This window comes from Gymnoscopelus microlampas, assembly GCF_963454915.1.
Source record: "Gymnoscopelus microlampas genome assembly, chromosome: 24".
In the NCBI taxonomy this organism is placed as follows: Eukaryota; Metazoa; Chordata; class Actinopteri; order Myctophiformes; family Myctophidae; genus Gymnoscopelus; species Gymnoscopelus microlampas.
The window spans coordinates 13853569-13869822 of record NC_139961.1 but is presented as its reverse complement, the minus strand read 5'-3'; the positions used below and the strand labels follow the sequence as shown (position 1 = coordinate 13869822).

The 16254-nt window shown below is 41.2% G+C and overlaps 1 protein-coding gene across 6 annotated transcripts in view; it reads left to right on the top strand.

Moving 5' to 3' along the window:
- Nucleotides 1–16254, top strand: part of dmd (dystrophin) — a 555891-nt gene that overhangs the window by 306285 nt on the left and 233352 nt on the right. For all 6 annotated transcript variants that reach the window (XM_084050679.1, XM_084050677.1, XM_084050678.1 and 3 more), the window contains 2 exons: nucleotides 1811–1939; nucleotides 11396–11597. In XM_084050679.1, coding sequence (XP_083906805.1) covers nucleotides 1811–1939; nucleotides 11396–11597 — 331 coding nt within the window. The remainder of the gene's footprint in view (nucleotides 1–1810; nucleotides 1940–11395; nucleotides 11598–16254) is intronic.

Genomic DNA, 16254 nt, shown 5'->3' with positions numbered 1-16254 from the left:
AAAAAAAATCTAAATCCTAATAGTTTTTCGGAAAAAAATATAAAAAAAGATTTTTCACGATTTTTCAAAAATAGCAGATATACAAGCTCATAGCGCGAAGACATCTAAAGTGTCACAGATGCGTTCCAGGTATCAATGGGTTAAGTATCAATACCACAATGAAGACATACTCTGTTACAAGTAAAAGTTCGGTATTCAAAGTTTACTTGTGTAAAAGTACAAAAGTATTGGCATCATTGGCATCAATAGATGATCTGCAAGCTTATTTTATCAAATTATAAAATAGCTGAAGCATACAGGACTTGAAGTGGTAAATATGTCTTGTTTTTATTTATAATGATCTAAATCAACAAAGTAACAAGTAACTAAAGTTCTCAAATAATTGTAGTGGAGTAAAAGTACAATATTTGCCTCTGAGATGCATCTTCATATAATTGGTACTCACTAATGCTCATTATAATATGGTACCATTTATGTCTACTCGGTCTGTGTCTCAGCTAGAGGAGGGCTGTGGACAGTTCAGAAACCCGCCTACCAGTGACATCATCGATGGGGAATCCAAGCTAACATAAACTGCATGCTTTCTTTCCCTGGGAAGCTATAGGATGCTAATGGAAGCCTAGCGATGATGTCACTGGTAGGCGGGTTTCTGAGGTTTCCACAGCCTTCCTATGATGAGACACAGACAGAATTTTTTTTTACCTTTTTATCATGAACATTAGTGAGGACCAATTATATGAAGATAGGTTGAAAAAGGGTGAAGTCGTCCTTTAAGTTACCACCAAGTTGACATTTTGAAAAGCGCTTGGGTGGCGCAGTGGTAAAAGTGCCCACCACCACGGAGGTTGTGGGTTCGTTGTGGGGGGGGGGGGCGGCACCTGTCAGCGGGGAGTGTTGGGCGGGAGGAGTTGGACGAAGGCTCTACGTCCTCCCGGTGGGGGCTCCTCACTGGCAGGTGAGTCAGTAGGATACGACAGGGGTTCCCAAAGTTGGGGTCGCAACCCCACTTGGGGTCACGGGACACTGACGGTGGGGTCGCAAAATTATTTTGGGTCATTCAAAAAAAAAAAAATATATATATATATATATATATATATATATATATATATATATATTTTTTATTCATATATTTTTTCAACAGAATAGATGAAATACAATCTAAAAAAAAACACAAACACAGATACCGTTCTAGATACCCAAAGCAATCTGGCTTAGACATTTAGAGCAGGGGTCTTCAACGTTTAATTTCAGGCTAAGGACCCCTTAGCTGAGAGAGAGATGAAGCAGGGACCCCCCTCTATATTGTGTAACATTGTGTTTCAGATTAAACTTTTTTTGTTGACTTGGTCTGCTCTTTATTCCCTCTAGTCTACATCTATACCTCTTTGCCAAAAATAGCCGATCTACAAGCTCACAACGCCTCGCATCGCGAGGCGTTGTGAGCTTGTAGATCTGCTATTTTTGCCTAAAGTTCTCTTCAGAAAAGGGATGTTAGGGTTCAAGTGGTTAAGGTAAAAACAAATAAAAAATCATGTCACACAAAGATTTGGCGGACCCCCTGTAGTAACTCTGAGGACCCCCTAGGGGTCCCGCACCCGCTGTTGAAGACCCCTGATTTATAGGTTATATTTAGGGTTTGGAATTTGAATTAGTTACGTGCCAGTGTAGTCATTTCTTTCAGCTTTAGGCTTACATTTAAAAATGGCCAAAAATCACTGTCCTAAAATGTTGATGTCCTCACAAGTATGGTAACACAAATGTGTGTGTGTGTGTGTGTGTGTGTGTGTGTGTGTGTGCGCTCTCTCTCCAGGTGCTGGCCTACTACGGCCTGTATGAGCAGTGTGAGCAGGCGGTGGTCAACAGTGAGAACTGGCTGAAGGTGCAGGCCCCCCCCGCCTGTGAACCCGAGGCCCTGAAGATACAGCTGGACCGCTGCAGGGTGAGTCTGTCTGTCTGTGTCTGTCTCCTACCGGAACCGCTGCCTACCGGTCATCAAATTGTTGGCCTAGGAATGCGACGAAAACACAATAAATATCCATGAATTCAAGTCTCCACGGGGGATGACTAATCGATAGAAAAGTCATTTTAGGGGCGAACTATCCCTTTAAAGTTTGCACAACTGATTTCGGTCATTTGTATTCCATGGAAGCCAGCATGTTTTATACTGTATGAAAGCACGTTGTGCAGCGAAAATACTTAGTGTTCTTTTTAACCCCAGGCTTTATTCTTTCTGTTACATTTCTCTCGCGCGTCGTTTTCTCTCGCTTTTGTAGATGCCTGCAGTGTGAACGCAGCATTACTGACTGTCTGTCTGTCTGTTAATTGAAAGAAAGAGAAAAGGAAAGAAAGAAAGAAAGAGTTATTCTGCTCCCGGCCTGACCTTTTGTAAGGTCACGCTCTACCAAGAAGTGATGGTGTGGTAATAATTACATTTACACAACTTTTAACAAGAGTCCATTCCTGCCCTGGCTGTTTCACAGAGACAGAGAGATTAAGAGAGACAGAAAAAGCCATTATAGAGAGATAAAGAGCGTAGCGCTGACTTCATGTTGTGTTTTTGACTCGTGTGTCTGTCTTCTTCATACCGTCTGTCTGTTCGCCTCAGCTCTCGGCTGTAAGTATACCACATTATATACATATATATATATTATTCGTAGCAGTTGAAATAGTGGTAGCGGCAGCAGCATTAGTGCTTAGTTGTGGCAGCAATAGTGGAAGCAGTAGTAGTAGTAGTCATAGTAGTGGTGTTTATTTTGTTCCATCAATCTCCCCACTCTCTACCTTGCATCATTAACCCGTTCAATGCGGGAACGCATCTACTTAATGTGTTCTAAATCCTAACGGTTCCTCTGAAAAACGTGTGTTTTCTGTATCAGCGGTTCTCAACCTTTTTCATGTGAAGGACCCCCACAATTATATGTAGTCAAAATATGTTGTTCCAGGGACCCCCAAAAGCAAACATTTGAGTTAAAAATGTTCTCTTCAAAAAATATATATTCAAAGATTTGCACTAATTTTCAAGATTTTTCAAATAATAGCAGATCTACAAGCTCATAGCGCGGCACTCGGTGCCGCGCTATGAGCTTGTAGATCTGCTATTTTTGAATAGCCAAAGAAATCTTAAAATGACACAGATGCGTTCCCGGTCTTAATGGGTTAAGTGATACATATTAAGGTATTGTACCCAACTTTTTCCCCTGCAGTTGTTCTACGCATAAAACGTCTTCTTAAGGACAATGTCAAAGGGTGTCTGTCTGTCAACATATAATGCAGCTAAGGTAGACATAAAGTCCTGGATCTTCTCAAATCCGTTTTTATTTCAACTAATTTTAGTGGAAGTAACTCCCAAAAGTACAACTGTTCGCTTTGTCTGAGAGTGCCAACGTGGAATTGAGATCCCCCCCCCCCCCCAAAAAAAAACAGACAGAAGAAATAATTGGGACATTGGGGGAAACTTTGATGGCTAGATTAAACAAATCCACTTGCAGCAACAAAGACAGGGAACTGTCAAAAACCCGAGAAGAGAGTGAGCTGTCTCCGGCTGCCGGCGCCAGGCTGGGGGAAGATTTGTTCAATACTTCAGTAGATCAGGCAAAGTAAATAAAGACTCTATCAAGAAGCTGAACTCTCTCTAACCCGTTCGATACGGGAACGCGTCTCTGTCGTTTTAAGATTTCTTTGGGCTATTAAAAAAATAGCAGATATACAAGCTCATAGCGATTGAGCTTGTAGATCTGCTTTTTTTTTTTTATTGTGAAAATGTGTGCAAATCTTTGAATAGATATTCTACAAATGTCTTCTAAATCCTAACCGTTTTTTTGGAGGAAAAAAAAACCTACAGTTTGTTGCTATATCAGTGGTTCTCAAACGTATTCATGTCAAGGACCCCCAAAATGATATGTATTTGGCCACGGACCCCCCCCCATCTCAAAATATTTTGTTCCAGGGACCTCCCCAGAAGCAAAGATTTGAGTTGCAAATATTCTCTTTGAAAAGAATATACATATATTCCAAGATTTGCAAAACATTTCCACAATTTAAAAAAAAAAAAATGAAGATCTACAAGCTCTTAGCGCGGCACTCGGTGCCGCGCTATGAGCTTGTAGATCTGCTATTTTTGAATGGCCAAAGAAATCTTAAAATTACACAGATGCGTTCCCGGTCTTAATGGATTAAGATTTCTCCAAGGCTTTTATTTGTCACTCAGTCATGCAGGTACATTACATTACCAGCAGTGAAACTTTGGCTGTGGCATTGTGTTCCACAAGACTGTGCTAACGACAGCCATACATTATAACAAACAAGATACTAATTATGATCATACCGGATGTAATATGAATAAAAAGGAGTTTGAATAAAGTTGAAGATAGAAAATAAAGTTGGCGATAGTACAGTACAGCAAAAAAAACAACACTTTTGTAGTAAAATAAATAATTCTAATTAGAAGAATTATAAGAAAGTTGAAAATAGTGCAGCTAAAGAAAAATAATCACTTATTTGCATACAGTATCTGCTACTTTTGAATTTTAATCCTGAAAAGTAACAGTTTTGGACATACAGTATGAGGTTTCCACCCGACAGAGATGACTTTGTTGACTAGATCTCTATACCAGGTCACCATTGACACCAGGTCTCTTTGCTGTAAATAGGTGATCTACACACTAACAACACGACACAGTTGTGACGCATTGTGAGCATGTAGATCGGCTATTTTCACAGAATGTTTGCCCCGGAACAGGGACGCTAAGGTTAATGTGGTTATTAACCACTTGAACCCCCAGCATCCATATTCTGGGGGGAACTACCAGCCCTGTGAGGGGAAAAAAGAGTGCACCAAGTACAGAGGTAACTCATGTCCAGTTTACTAAGTATAGAGAGTTTAGCGTGAGCTCACACATTTGTGAGCCCCCAAACTAATCATATTTGAACTGGGGACCCCCCAAACTAATCATATTTGAACTGGGGACCCCCAATCCTGACAAGCACTTGGAATTGTAGGAGTTGAGGTATTACATTTAGTTGTCGGTTCGGTTCCACAGATAAATATTGTGAAAATAGCCGTTCGTTGTGAGTTTGTAGATCTGCCATTTTCAAAGTATGTGTCTCTTTCTTAGGTAATATTTGACAATGTTTAAAAGAAATGTATAGTATAGTTTGTTGGTTGCTTTTGCGGTAGTAATGGTCTTATTATTGGTTTATTTTTCTTCATTTTAGAGGTATTAAAAAGGTCTTAAAAGTCCTTAAAATTGTAACTTTAGAAATAAAACATATACTGTATGTTGGTTTGTTTACTGATGAGTGAGAAAACAAAGTTGCATATTAAGCTAATTGTCTGGGGGGGGTCCCCAGACAACCTTTTTTCTCCCCCCCCCCCCCCCCCCCGCCCCCCCCCGCATTAGTGAGACTGAAGAGCACATTATCGCCGCAGAGTTCACACACCAGGCAAAGAAAAACAACTTTTTTATTTATTAAACAACATATTAAAGTGATAGAGGAGGCTCTTGGTGTCGCTATAGTAAGTGTATTATAATAATGTATAAGTACACACACTAACCCCTCATCATAATGTGGCTGTTGTACTTGCATTGCTCCTGAGAATAGTAATTATGTTTTTGAGAAATGGGCATTAATAGCCTTTCTTGAAGATCCGGCAGCCTTACTTTAGATTATGGAAACCTTGTCTTTATGCATATTGTTAATGTTAAAGGTCAGTAATTGTAACCACTACAGCTCAGCTTTAATCTATTAAGACCGGGAACACTTCTGCGTCATTTTATACTTTAGCTATTAAAAAATAGCAGATCTACAAGCTCATAGCGCGGCACCGAGTGCCATATATCTGCTATTTTTGAAATATCTTGGAAATGTGTGCACATCTTTGAATATAAACTTTTAAAAAAAGTGAATACATATATTATTTTTAAAAACATGTTTAACTCAAATCTTTGCTTCTGGGGTTTCTACAAATGTCTTCTAAATCCTAACAGTTTTCTGAAAAACGTATGTTTCTATATCAGCGGTTCTCATACTTTTTCATGTCAAGGACCCCCAAAATTATTTGTATTTGCCCACCGACCCGCATCTCAAAATATGCTGTCCCAGGGACCCCCAGAAGCAAAGATTTGAGTTAAAAATGTTTCAAAAGATATATCTACTCAAAGATTCAAAATGTTATGAGCTTTTAGAACTGCCATTTTTGAATAGCCAAAGTATAAAATAATGTTTATGGCTCAAATCTAAAATTACACAGACGCGATCCCGGATTGAATGAGTTAACCCATTAAGACCTGGAACTGTGTCATTTTTAGATTTGAGCTAAAAAGCAATTTTACACTTTGGGCTATTCAAAAATAGCAGATATACAAGCTCATAGCGCGGCACCGAGTGCCGCGCTATGAGCTTGTAGATCTGCCATTTTTGAAAAATCGTGAAAATGTGTGCAAATCTTTTAATATATATATTTTTAAAGCGAACATTTTTAACTCAAATATTTGCTTCATGGGGGTCCCTGGAACAAAATATTTTGATGGGGTCCGCGGCCAAATACATATAATTTTGGGGGTCCTTGACATGAAAAAGATTGAGCACCACTGATATAGAAACATACGTTTTTCAGAAAACTGTTGGGATTTAGGAGACATGTAGAATCGGCTTCAGGTCTCAATGGGTTAATGCATCTTGAAACAGCCCAGTGGGTCTACAGTATATTGAACTCGCTTTCCAAGTTTCTATTATTTATTCATCTGTTGGGTAAGGGAGGGAATGAATGTTTTGTGTTGTTGTGTGTATATTTTGCACATTTTGTTAATTAATAATAATAATAATAATACCTGGAATTTATATAATGCTTTTCTAAGTATTCAAAGTTAATTTACATGTGTGTCTATGGGGGAGAGGGGAAAAAATGAAAGAGCAACTTTATTAGGAAAAAAACTCAGATAAGCAAATAAGAATCTCTTAGTTAAAGTTGTACAGTGCACATTTCAAAAAACGATTTTTAGCAGCCCCTGCTGGTCATTACCGTCACTGCAGGCCGTTTGTTTATTACTGCGTTACCCAAAATTCCATTTGTTTACACCGGAAGACGGAAGCGTTTCAAAAAGCGTTCTTTTAATTGTTTTATACGATCTGTGGATCGTTTCTCTTAGACAGTGGAGCATTAGTTACCGTGAGCTGTGTTTTGTTTTTCTGTTTTTTTTCGTTCTTCAAATCATACAATCTGTTAAAATCAGCGTGAGTTTCATTTTTGTTATTAGCGCGGTAGTTCCTGGCCAAACAGGAAACCGGTGCAGTAGTTCCTGGCCAAACAGGAAACCGGTGCATTTCCGCTTCCATTTTCCGGCCAGATGACGTCATTTTCGCGGGAAGGTCAACCCCGACGACGTTCAATAGAAAATATATAAATAAAAGGCTTTCGGGGGTGAAATTCATGGAGTGGGTGTTGTGAAACATTTGCCACTCACAAAAGATATACAATTTAACTTTAGTTTTATTGAAAAAGTTACCTAGCATTACTTTAACATCAACAATGTAAATGTTACACCAGTGGTGTAAAGTTACTTAAGTACTGTACTTAAGTAACTTTTGGAGGTATTTGTACTTTACTTGAGTGTTTCCAATTTTCAATACTTTTACTTCTACTCCACTACCTTTCTGATCCAATATTGTACTTTTATTCCACTACATGTATTTGAAAACTTTAGTTACTAGTTACTTTGTAGATTTTGATTATTAGTACAAAACATTTACACCACTTCAGCCCTACATACATTTCGGCCATTTGAAAATAGCCGATCTACAAGCTCACAATGCGTCGCGATGCGACGCATTGTGAGCTTGTAGATCTGCTATTTGCAAAATGTGTATACATTTGAAAACCTGAAATGGGATATTCTGTAAAATTAGTACTTTTACTTTTGATACTTTAAGTACATTTAGATGCCAATACTTTTGTACTTTTACTACATTTTGAATTCCGGACTTTTACTTGTAACAGAGTATTTTTGTATTGCAGTATTGATACTTTTACTTAGGTAAAAACTATTTAGTACTTTTTCCACCACTGCTGAACACACTGTATTGTGATTTGTGAGGCTTTCTTCACCGAGCCGCACACACGGTAACTTACTACAGACGGTGAGAGATTGGCCAGGGAGGCCACACAGTTATTACACTATATGTCTTGTTTCACCAGGACACGATACATCACCAAATACTGTCGCTTACGGTATTTCCCAACTAACCAAGCTGTCCATGTTCTCCTCGGAGGCTGTGATATTAATATGGTTTTCACAGTTAAAGACCCACTCCCTCAAAAACAGTGTGTTTCTCTTTGTTAATGTCTTTTTGAAACTTAGCCATGACACTCCTGGTAGTAGCATAATCTCCAGACCATTAATATAGTGGGTAAGACTGTATATTAACTCATTCACTGTCAAGTAATTAATTCATTAATTCATCCGTCTACCGTTCCCTTTGCCAGCAAAAACGGCGATTTTACTGTACCTTTGAAAAGTCATGGAATATTCTCTGTGACCTCCTTCCTCATGGAGGTCGACTCATTACACGCACGGGGGTCAGGTTGAAACAGAAACAAAAACTTGGCCGGCCGTGATCCTCCATCCCAGAGCTATGGCCGTTTGAATGTGGCATGTGTTTTGAAAAACAAAAAAAAAAATACAGAAATCCGAGACCATTTTTGTATTTTTGACAGGTTCTATGACATTCATTTTCAATTTATTTTTATTTGTTATGTTTTTGGGGGGGTTTATGACCTCAATTAGACCCAATAAACCTGAACTTTGAACATTCAGTGCATTTTCTGTGGTCTGGGGTTTTCTGAATAATTAGGCTGAAAAGTAATGATGTCACAGTCCATTAATCCCGCCCCCTCTCCTCTCCGCCCCTCCCCTCCTCTATCCATTCCTTTGGGGGGGGGGGGGAGCAGAAGCGATGATTGACAGTCAAAATCCCTCAACAGCGACACCCACAGGCAAAGATTTATTTTTTCATTGCAGTTGAAAAGGCTTTAGAAATCAGAGAGAAAAAATCCTGCCATGGATCACTGGAGTGGATTTTTCAGTTAAAACTCTTAATGCACGCTTGAAGGACCATGATAAATACTTGTAATGTGTTGTAAAACTGAATGTCATGAAACCTTTAACATGAAAGGAGGCAAGCTTTTTTTGTGGTCACGTGATTTCTCGGTGTACTCTTCTTCGGTGGTGCTTGGATCATTCACAGGCTAACGTAGGTGAATACCTCTAGTATGGGTGAAAAAAGCAACTGACTGTGTCGTCTAGACACGGCATCGTATGTAATTATCCAAAGTTGTCCATTATCAGTTGCCCTTTAAACCACAGCATGGAACGTGCACACAGGGGGACTTTAAAACAGTTCTCATCAGTACACCAGCTGGCCTCAATCCACGTTCATTAATAATGCGTGGGAAACATTTACCGCTAAAGTATTTACAACGTGTTCAACGATATATCTATTCATGAGCTGCATTGGTGGTCCGCTCCCGTTGAGAGGTGGCTTCCATATCTAAATATTTGATTTGTTTTCAAGCCCTTTGTTGTTGCAGCCGAAGCCGCCGGTGTACAAGATGCTAATCGTGTGTGTGTGTGTGTGTGTGTGTGTGTGTGTGTGTGTGTGTGTGTGTGTGTGTGTGTGTGTGTGTGTGTGTGTGTGTGTGTGTGTGTGTGTGTGTGTGTGTGTGTGTGTGTGTGTGTGTGTGTGTGTGTGTGTGTGTGTGTGTGTGTCTCTCTGTTTCTCTGTCTCTCTGTCTCTCTCTCTCTGTTCCTCTCTTTTCCTTTTTTTTGCTCTCTATCTTTATAAAGCTGCCGTCTCTCTTCCTCCTCCTGGGCCTTATTGGAATAAAGTTATATGTATTTTCCTCTCTCAGTCTCTTGGTCCCTCTGTCTCTGTCTCTGTCTCTGTCTCTGTCTTTGTCTCTGTCTCTGTCTCTGTCTGTATGACGGTCGGTCTGTCTCTCTCTCTCTCTCTCTCTCTCGTGTCTCTGTCTGTCTGTCTGTCTGTCTGTCTGGCTCTCTCTTTGTCTCCATCTCCATCATACTTCAGAGTTAGTATTCCCTCCCTCTACCTGTTCTCATCACCTAATCCCCCCACAACCCCCCCCCTCCTCTCTCTGTCTGTCGCTACTGGGCTATTTTATCAGGTATCTTAATCTGAGATTGCAACGTGTGTGTGTGTGTGTGTGTGTGTGTGTGTGTGTGTGTGTGTGTGTGTGTGTGTGTGTGTGTGTGTGTGTGTGTGTGTGTGTGTGTGTGTGTGTGTGTGTGTGTGTGTGTGTGTGTGTGTGTGTGTGTGTGTGTGTGTGTGTGTGTGTGTGTGTGTGAAGAAGGATTAGGAGTCAGTGTGTCAGAGGTTCAGTACAGTGGTCTTGTGGAAAGTGCAGATAAGGCTACAGAGACCAGTCACAAAGCACTGAACCTAGACAACGCACTGCTCTCGCTGTGTGTGTGTGTGTGTGTGTGTGTGTGTGTGTGTGCTGTGCACATATGTTCTCTTGACTAGCGAATCACCTGCTCAAACAGGAGCTTTCATAATCGTCACTGTCGGGTGGAAAGCTTGTATGTCCAGAAAGAAACCGTTACTTTGCAGGAAATAGAAGGAAAATGTTGTGTGACGCATTGCGAGCCTGTAGATCGGTTATTTTCGCTACTTTTGCTTGACCCTCGAAGCCCCCTTCCTACTATATAAACCCATTGTAACTTCAAACACCATTTTAACCATGTTAGACTCATTGAAAACGCGCGTCCTTGGTTCTGGTGACTGATATTGTCCTTGTTGTCACATCAACAGGTTTACAGAAGTAAAAAAGTGGGTGAAATTCGTTTTCGTGCATAGTTCCCATCGTATCGTTATATCCATAGAAAAAAATAAAGGTTAGAAGCGAGGGGGGGGGGGGGGGGGGTTAAATAATGGTTAAAGGGGTTAAAATCTAAAATGAAAGATGCGTTCCTGGATTGAATGGGTTAATGCAGTGGTTCTCAAACTTTTTCATGACAAGGACCCCCAAATGGACACTTATTAGCCCGCGGACCCCCATTTGAAAAGATACATTTTAAGGACCCCCAGTTTGACATGCATTTAGGGCTAAGGACCCCCATTTAATGGCATTTCTATCTCTGGGACCCCAATTCATGTTGTAAAATCAATGTTAACTTAACTCTCAGAGTTATAGACCCATAAGGGTCCATTTGGTTCCTATCCATCATTTAGCTGGGGACCCCCTGGAACCCCCTCAAGTACCCCTGGGGGTCCCCGGACCCCACTTTGAGAACCAATTGGTTAATGGATGGTGTCAGGGCATTCCACATGCTCCTCAGCATGTTTCTCTAACTCCTCTCTTCTCTTCTCTCCTCTCCAGGAGGAGGTGGCGCGGCTGGAGGCGGTGCAGCCGCAGGTGGAGGCGCTGGAGGAGGCGCTGGTGGCGCTGAAGCAGGGGCAGAAGGAGGGCGAGGGGCCGGAGCTGGACGCCGCCTTCCTGGACGCGGACGTCACCGCGCTGAAGGAGCACTTCGAGGAGGTCCTGGAGGAGCTGAGGGCCCGCGAGAGACAACTCAAACTGAGTGAGGACCGACACACACAACCACGCGTGCACGCGCGCGCACACACACACACACACACACACACACACACACACACACACACACACACACACACACACACACACACACACACACACACACACACACACACACACACACACACACACACAAAATAATTACAATTATCAATACTAGACCATATCCGTCGGGGGATATGAGCACCCAAAGTGCGTCATGGTCCGCTTGTTTCGCGGATGGTCCGCCTGTTTCACGGATGTGGCAACACCGGCGCTTGTTTCACGCACATGATTTGGCAACCCTTGAGCCGGCGAACACAAAAACGCTAATAAACGCCTGAGATTTGGTGAAATCTAAAAACGGGCTTCGCTGTTCCGTGCACATGGTAATGGTCAATGGATGTGTGCAAATGCAGATCAATTGCCACTGAGGAGAACCGGGCAGAAGAGAGTTTGAGGACGCACGCAGGACGCACAGAGCTTTGTGGAATTATAGGATGATTATTGCGATAATCGAAATATGCTTAAAACTTTTTAAATGCCTCTTTTGCCACCTCTGCACCCCTATTCTTGGGGGAATTTTCACCAAAAATAGCAGAGCTACGAGTATGTAGAATAGATCTCAGGGACGTGCACAGATAGACTCTAGGTGGTGCTACAGCACCTGCCCTTTGCCCTCTTGACCAGAAGTGCCCTTTTGAAAAAAAGGGGGGAAAAAGTTTTCTTCTTTTTCAGTTTACAGCAGGGGTCTTCAACAGGGAGTCCGGGACTCCTAGGGGGTCCTCAGAGTTACTACAGGGGGTCCGCCAAATCTTTATGTGATATGATTTTTCTTTTTACCATAACCACTCGAAACCTAGCATCCATTTTCTGAGGAGAACCTTAGCCAAAAATAGCAGATCGAGGCGTTGTGGGCTTTTAGATCGGCTATTTTTGGCAAAGAGGTATACTGTAGGTGTAGAGGGAAAAAAGAGCAGACCAAGTAAACAAAAAAAAGTATCATTTACTTGAGCACCTGCCCCTCAAAATGTCTGTGCACGCCACTGATAGATCTGCTATTTTTGGTGAGGAGATCTGACGTAGAGTGAAAAAAGAGTACCAAGTGCACTCTTTAAAGGTATAGAGGGTTTAAGTGGTTACTGGATATGCTGCTCGGCAAAAGTAAATTGATCCCAGTGTGAGATCTGAACCCCAACAGAAAGCTCTCCAAACTAGAGACAGGGAGAGCGAATATTGAGGAAGGGGGTTGATGAACGCCATGCGCTCGCGGCGGGTCATGACGGGGTGATTGAAATAAATGAGTTTTAATCACTTTCTTCCTCCTCGCTCGCTCACTCACGCCTCTGCATGTCAGGAGGAGGATGCCGGCACACTGCTGGCTTTGGGCACTAAGCAATTGAACCCCCCCCCCCCCCTATTTTGGGGGGAACAATTATACCACAAGTACAATTTTGCGCTACTTTTACTTTACTGAAGTATCTCCAAATTTCAACACTTTTACTTCTACTCCACTACATCTCAGAGGCAAATATTGTACTTTTACTCCACTACAATTATTTGAAAACTTTAGTTACTAGTTACTCTGTAGATTTTGATTATTATTACAAAACATACATTAACCACTTCATTTTGGCCATATACATGTTTTGCCATTCGAAAACAGCCGATCTACAAGCTCACAATGCGTCGCATTGTGTTGATTTGCTATTTTAAAAACATCTTTATGCATTAGAAAACTTGAAATAGGACATTCTGCATAATGAGTACTTTTGCTTTTGGTACTTTAAGTACATTTTGATGCCAATACTTTTGTACTTTTACTCAAGTGCATTTTGAATTACGGACGTTTACTTGTATCGGAGTAGTTCTATATTGCAGTATTGATACTTTTAAGTAAATAATCTGAGTACTCTTTCCACCACTGCACGTTGTGAGCTTGCAGATCTGCTATTTCTGGCGAAGAGATTTGAGGTGTAGAAGGAAAACAACAGCAGACCTGAGGGCAACTGAGAACCCAAACTTTTGTGTTTGTGTGTTTGTGTTTTGTTCTTCTTTGGAATTTCCTGTGAATATGAAATCTAATTTAGCGCCTATATGACCCCTTTTGCACAGCCTGTTCAAGGCAGTGAATGTTGTGGCATAATTCCACATCCCTGTTCTATCTAAAAAGGTGCAGACTTTGTGTGTGTGTGTGTGTGTGTGTGTGTGTGTGTGTGTAAAAGACAGCCAGCGTGGCGAGACATCGGTGTGAAGTCTAATGCCCCCCGCTTCGTTTCTATTTCTCATTCAGTTTGTTTCACACAAACACGACTTCAAACGCCGTCTATTCTAACAACCCCCGACAAGCCTGCAGGTTGTCATTAAAGACGGACAGCGTTTTGAATGGAAAGAACACTAAGCGTATGTTTTCTGCGAGGGGAAAATGGGTGTGAGTCAATTCCTGACCTTAGCAGTGGCAACAACAACAGATTGAAATCAATTTGCCTTCCCTGAAATGAAAAACAACAATATATTATTTGAGTCGGTGTTTTGTGAAATAAACGCGTACAGGCCGTCATTGTAAATGTGGGCTATAACCCATTAAGACCGGGAACGCATCTGTGTGACATTTTTAGATTTCTTTGGCTATTCAAAAATAGCAGATACACAAGCTCATAGCGCGGCACCGAGTGCCGCGCTATGAGCTTGTAGATCTGCTATTTTAAAAAAATCGTGAAAATTGGTGGCAAAATCTTGGGTTATATATTTTTTAAAGCGAACATTTGTGAAATATTTAGTTCCAGGAACCCCCAGAAGCAAAGATTTGAGTTACAAATGTCTGCCAAAAAAAAGAAAGAAAATGAAATATTTGCACAAAATTTTCATGATTTTTCAGAAATAGCATGAGCTTGTATATCTGCAATTTTTGAATAGCCCAACGAAATCTAAAAATGCCACACAGATGCGTTCCCGGTCTTAAAGAGTTAAGGTCTACCGAGAGCTGTATGTGTGAGAGAGAGAGAGAGAGTAAGAGAGAGAGAAAGAGTGAGTCATTGAGAGAAAGGGAGAGAGAGAGAGAGAAAGAGAGAGTGTGAAATAAGTGTGTTTTGTAGTTTTTTTTTCTCCCACCAGCTTGAATGGGTTATACAACTTTTGCATGCTCTACTTATGTGGAAAAATAGCCTTCATGTCGTGCGGTGAAGGAACGCGCTTCAGTACCAGAGTTTATGTGGCCGCGGTGCGCTATCAGTCTATTTTGTGTGTGTATTTTGTGACATAAATGTGGAGGCAGGCTATCCTTGTAAAATGTGACGAATCTACCGACAACTGCTGTCATCATCGACCACCATAGACCAGCCTAGTGTGACACCTAGACACCGACACTGTATTTGGCCGCAGACCCCCATCTGAAAAGATGTTGTGCAGACGCGCCGCTAGCTCTCTACTAGGTTGGGGGCTTAGCCCCACAGGCAACGGGCATGCACGCTTCGCTCGCGCGATTTTTTTTCGCGGATTTGGGTACTTTCCCCCCCGTTTTTTGTTACTTTATTTCGGTTTTAGGGTAGGGTTAGGTTAGGGTGATAGATATATAATTAAAAAAATATATATATATATTTTTAAAAAAAAATGTTATTGGTGGCTTTGGATAAAACATTGGTGGCTATAGCCGAAGCCCCCCCCCCTAACGACGCCACTGATGTTGTGCCAGGGACCCCCAGAAGAGAAGATTTATGTAAAAAAAAAAAAAAATCCAAAATAACTTGTGTGACGCGCTGTGAGCTTCTAGATCTGCTATTTTTGAATAGCCAACAGATACATGGATACAGTGGTTAAATTGACCGTGATGCTACGTTAACTACTTTTGCTGGGGACCCCCCCAAGGGTCCTTGGGGGGGGGGGTCCCACTTTGAGAAGTGACCCCAGAGCATTGCTCTAAGTGTCTATTGTTATGGACAGTCAGAGCTAGAAAGGGTGAAGATGAGAGATCACATCAAGTGATTCCCAATAAATCAAGAACGGATTAATTGAATCTAATTGAAAAATGGATTAAAATTGAAAACCATCCGATCAAAATGTGTGTCAGATCCTGTGTCTAGGTGAGACATGACCTTTTGACACGATCTAAATCTAAATGTCTCAATAGAAGAGCAGGGAGACAAAATACAACCACCCCAATTGTATAAGTTATATTGCATTAACATGCTCTACCATACAGATTGGACAATTAAATTGTATTCATTAAAAAAAGTTACATAGTGCTGCTTTAAGTGGTTAAAGTGATTAGATTAGATTAAGTGATTAATTGTTCTGCCATTAGTGCTTCCTGTCCTGTGAGGACGTTGAATTGCTATAATTAGTCTCCCACTGGACCCCGACGGCGGGGTTATAAATGAGTTCTGTCCTTCCATCTTTCTCACGGAAAAAAATGAAAGTTCTGTGAACATTTAAAGCGATCCACTAGAACAGCGCAGGCTATGGCTGCAAAGCAAAGAAGAGAAAACACAGGAGCTATGTATGTATGTCCTCTTTGTAATGCTAATGTCTTGTATTGGTGTTGTAGGCTATTGTCTTTGTAGCGGCAGTATATCGATCGTGGTTACTGTTGTGCAGTGGCTTGCACAGACATTTTGAGGGGCAGGTGCTCAAGTAAATTATACTTTTTTTGTTTACTTGGTCTGCTC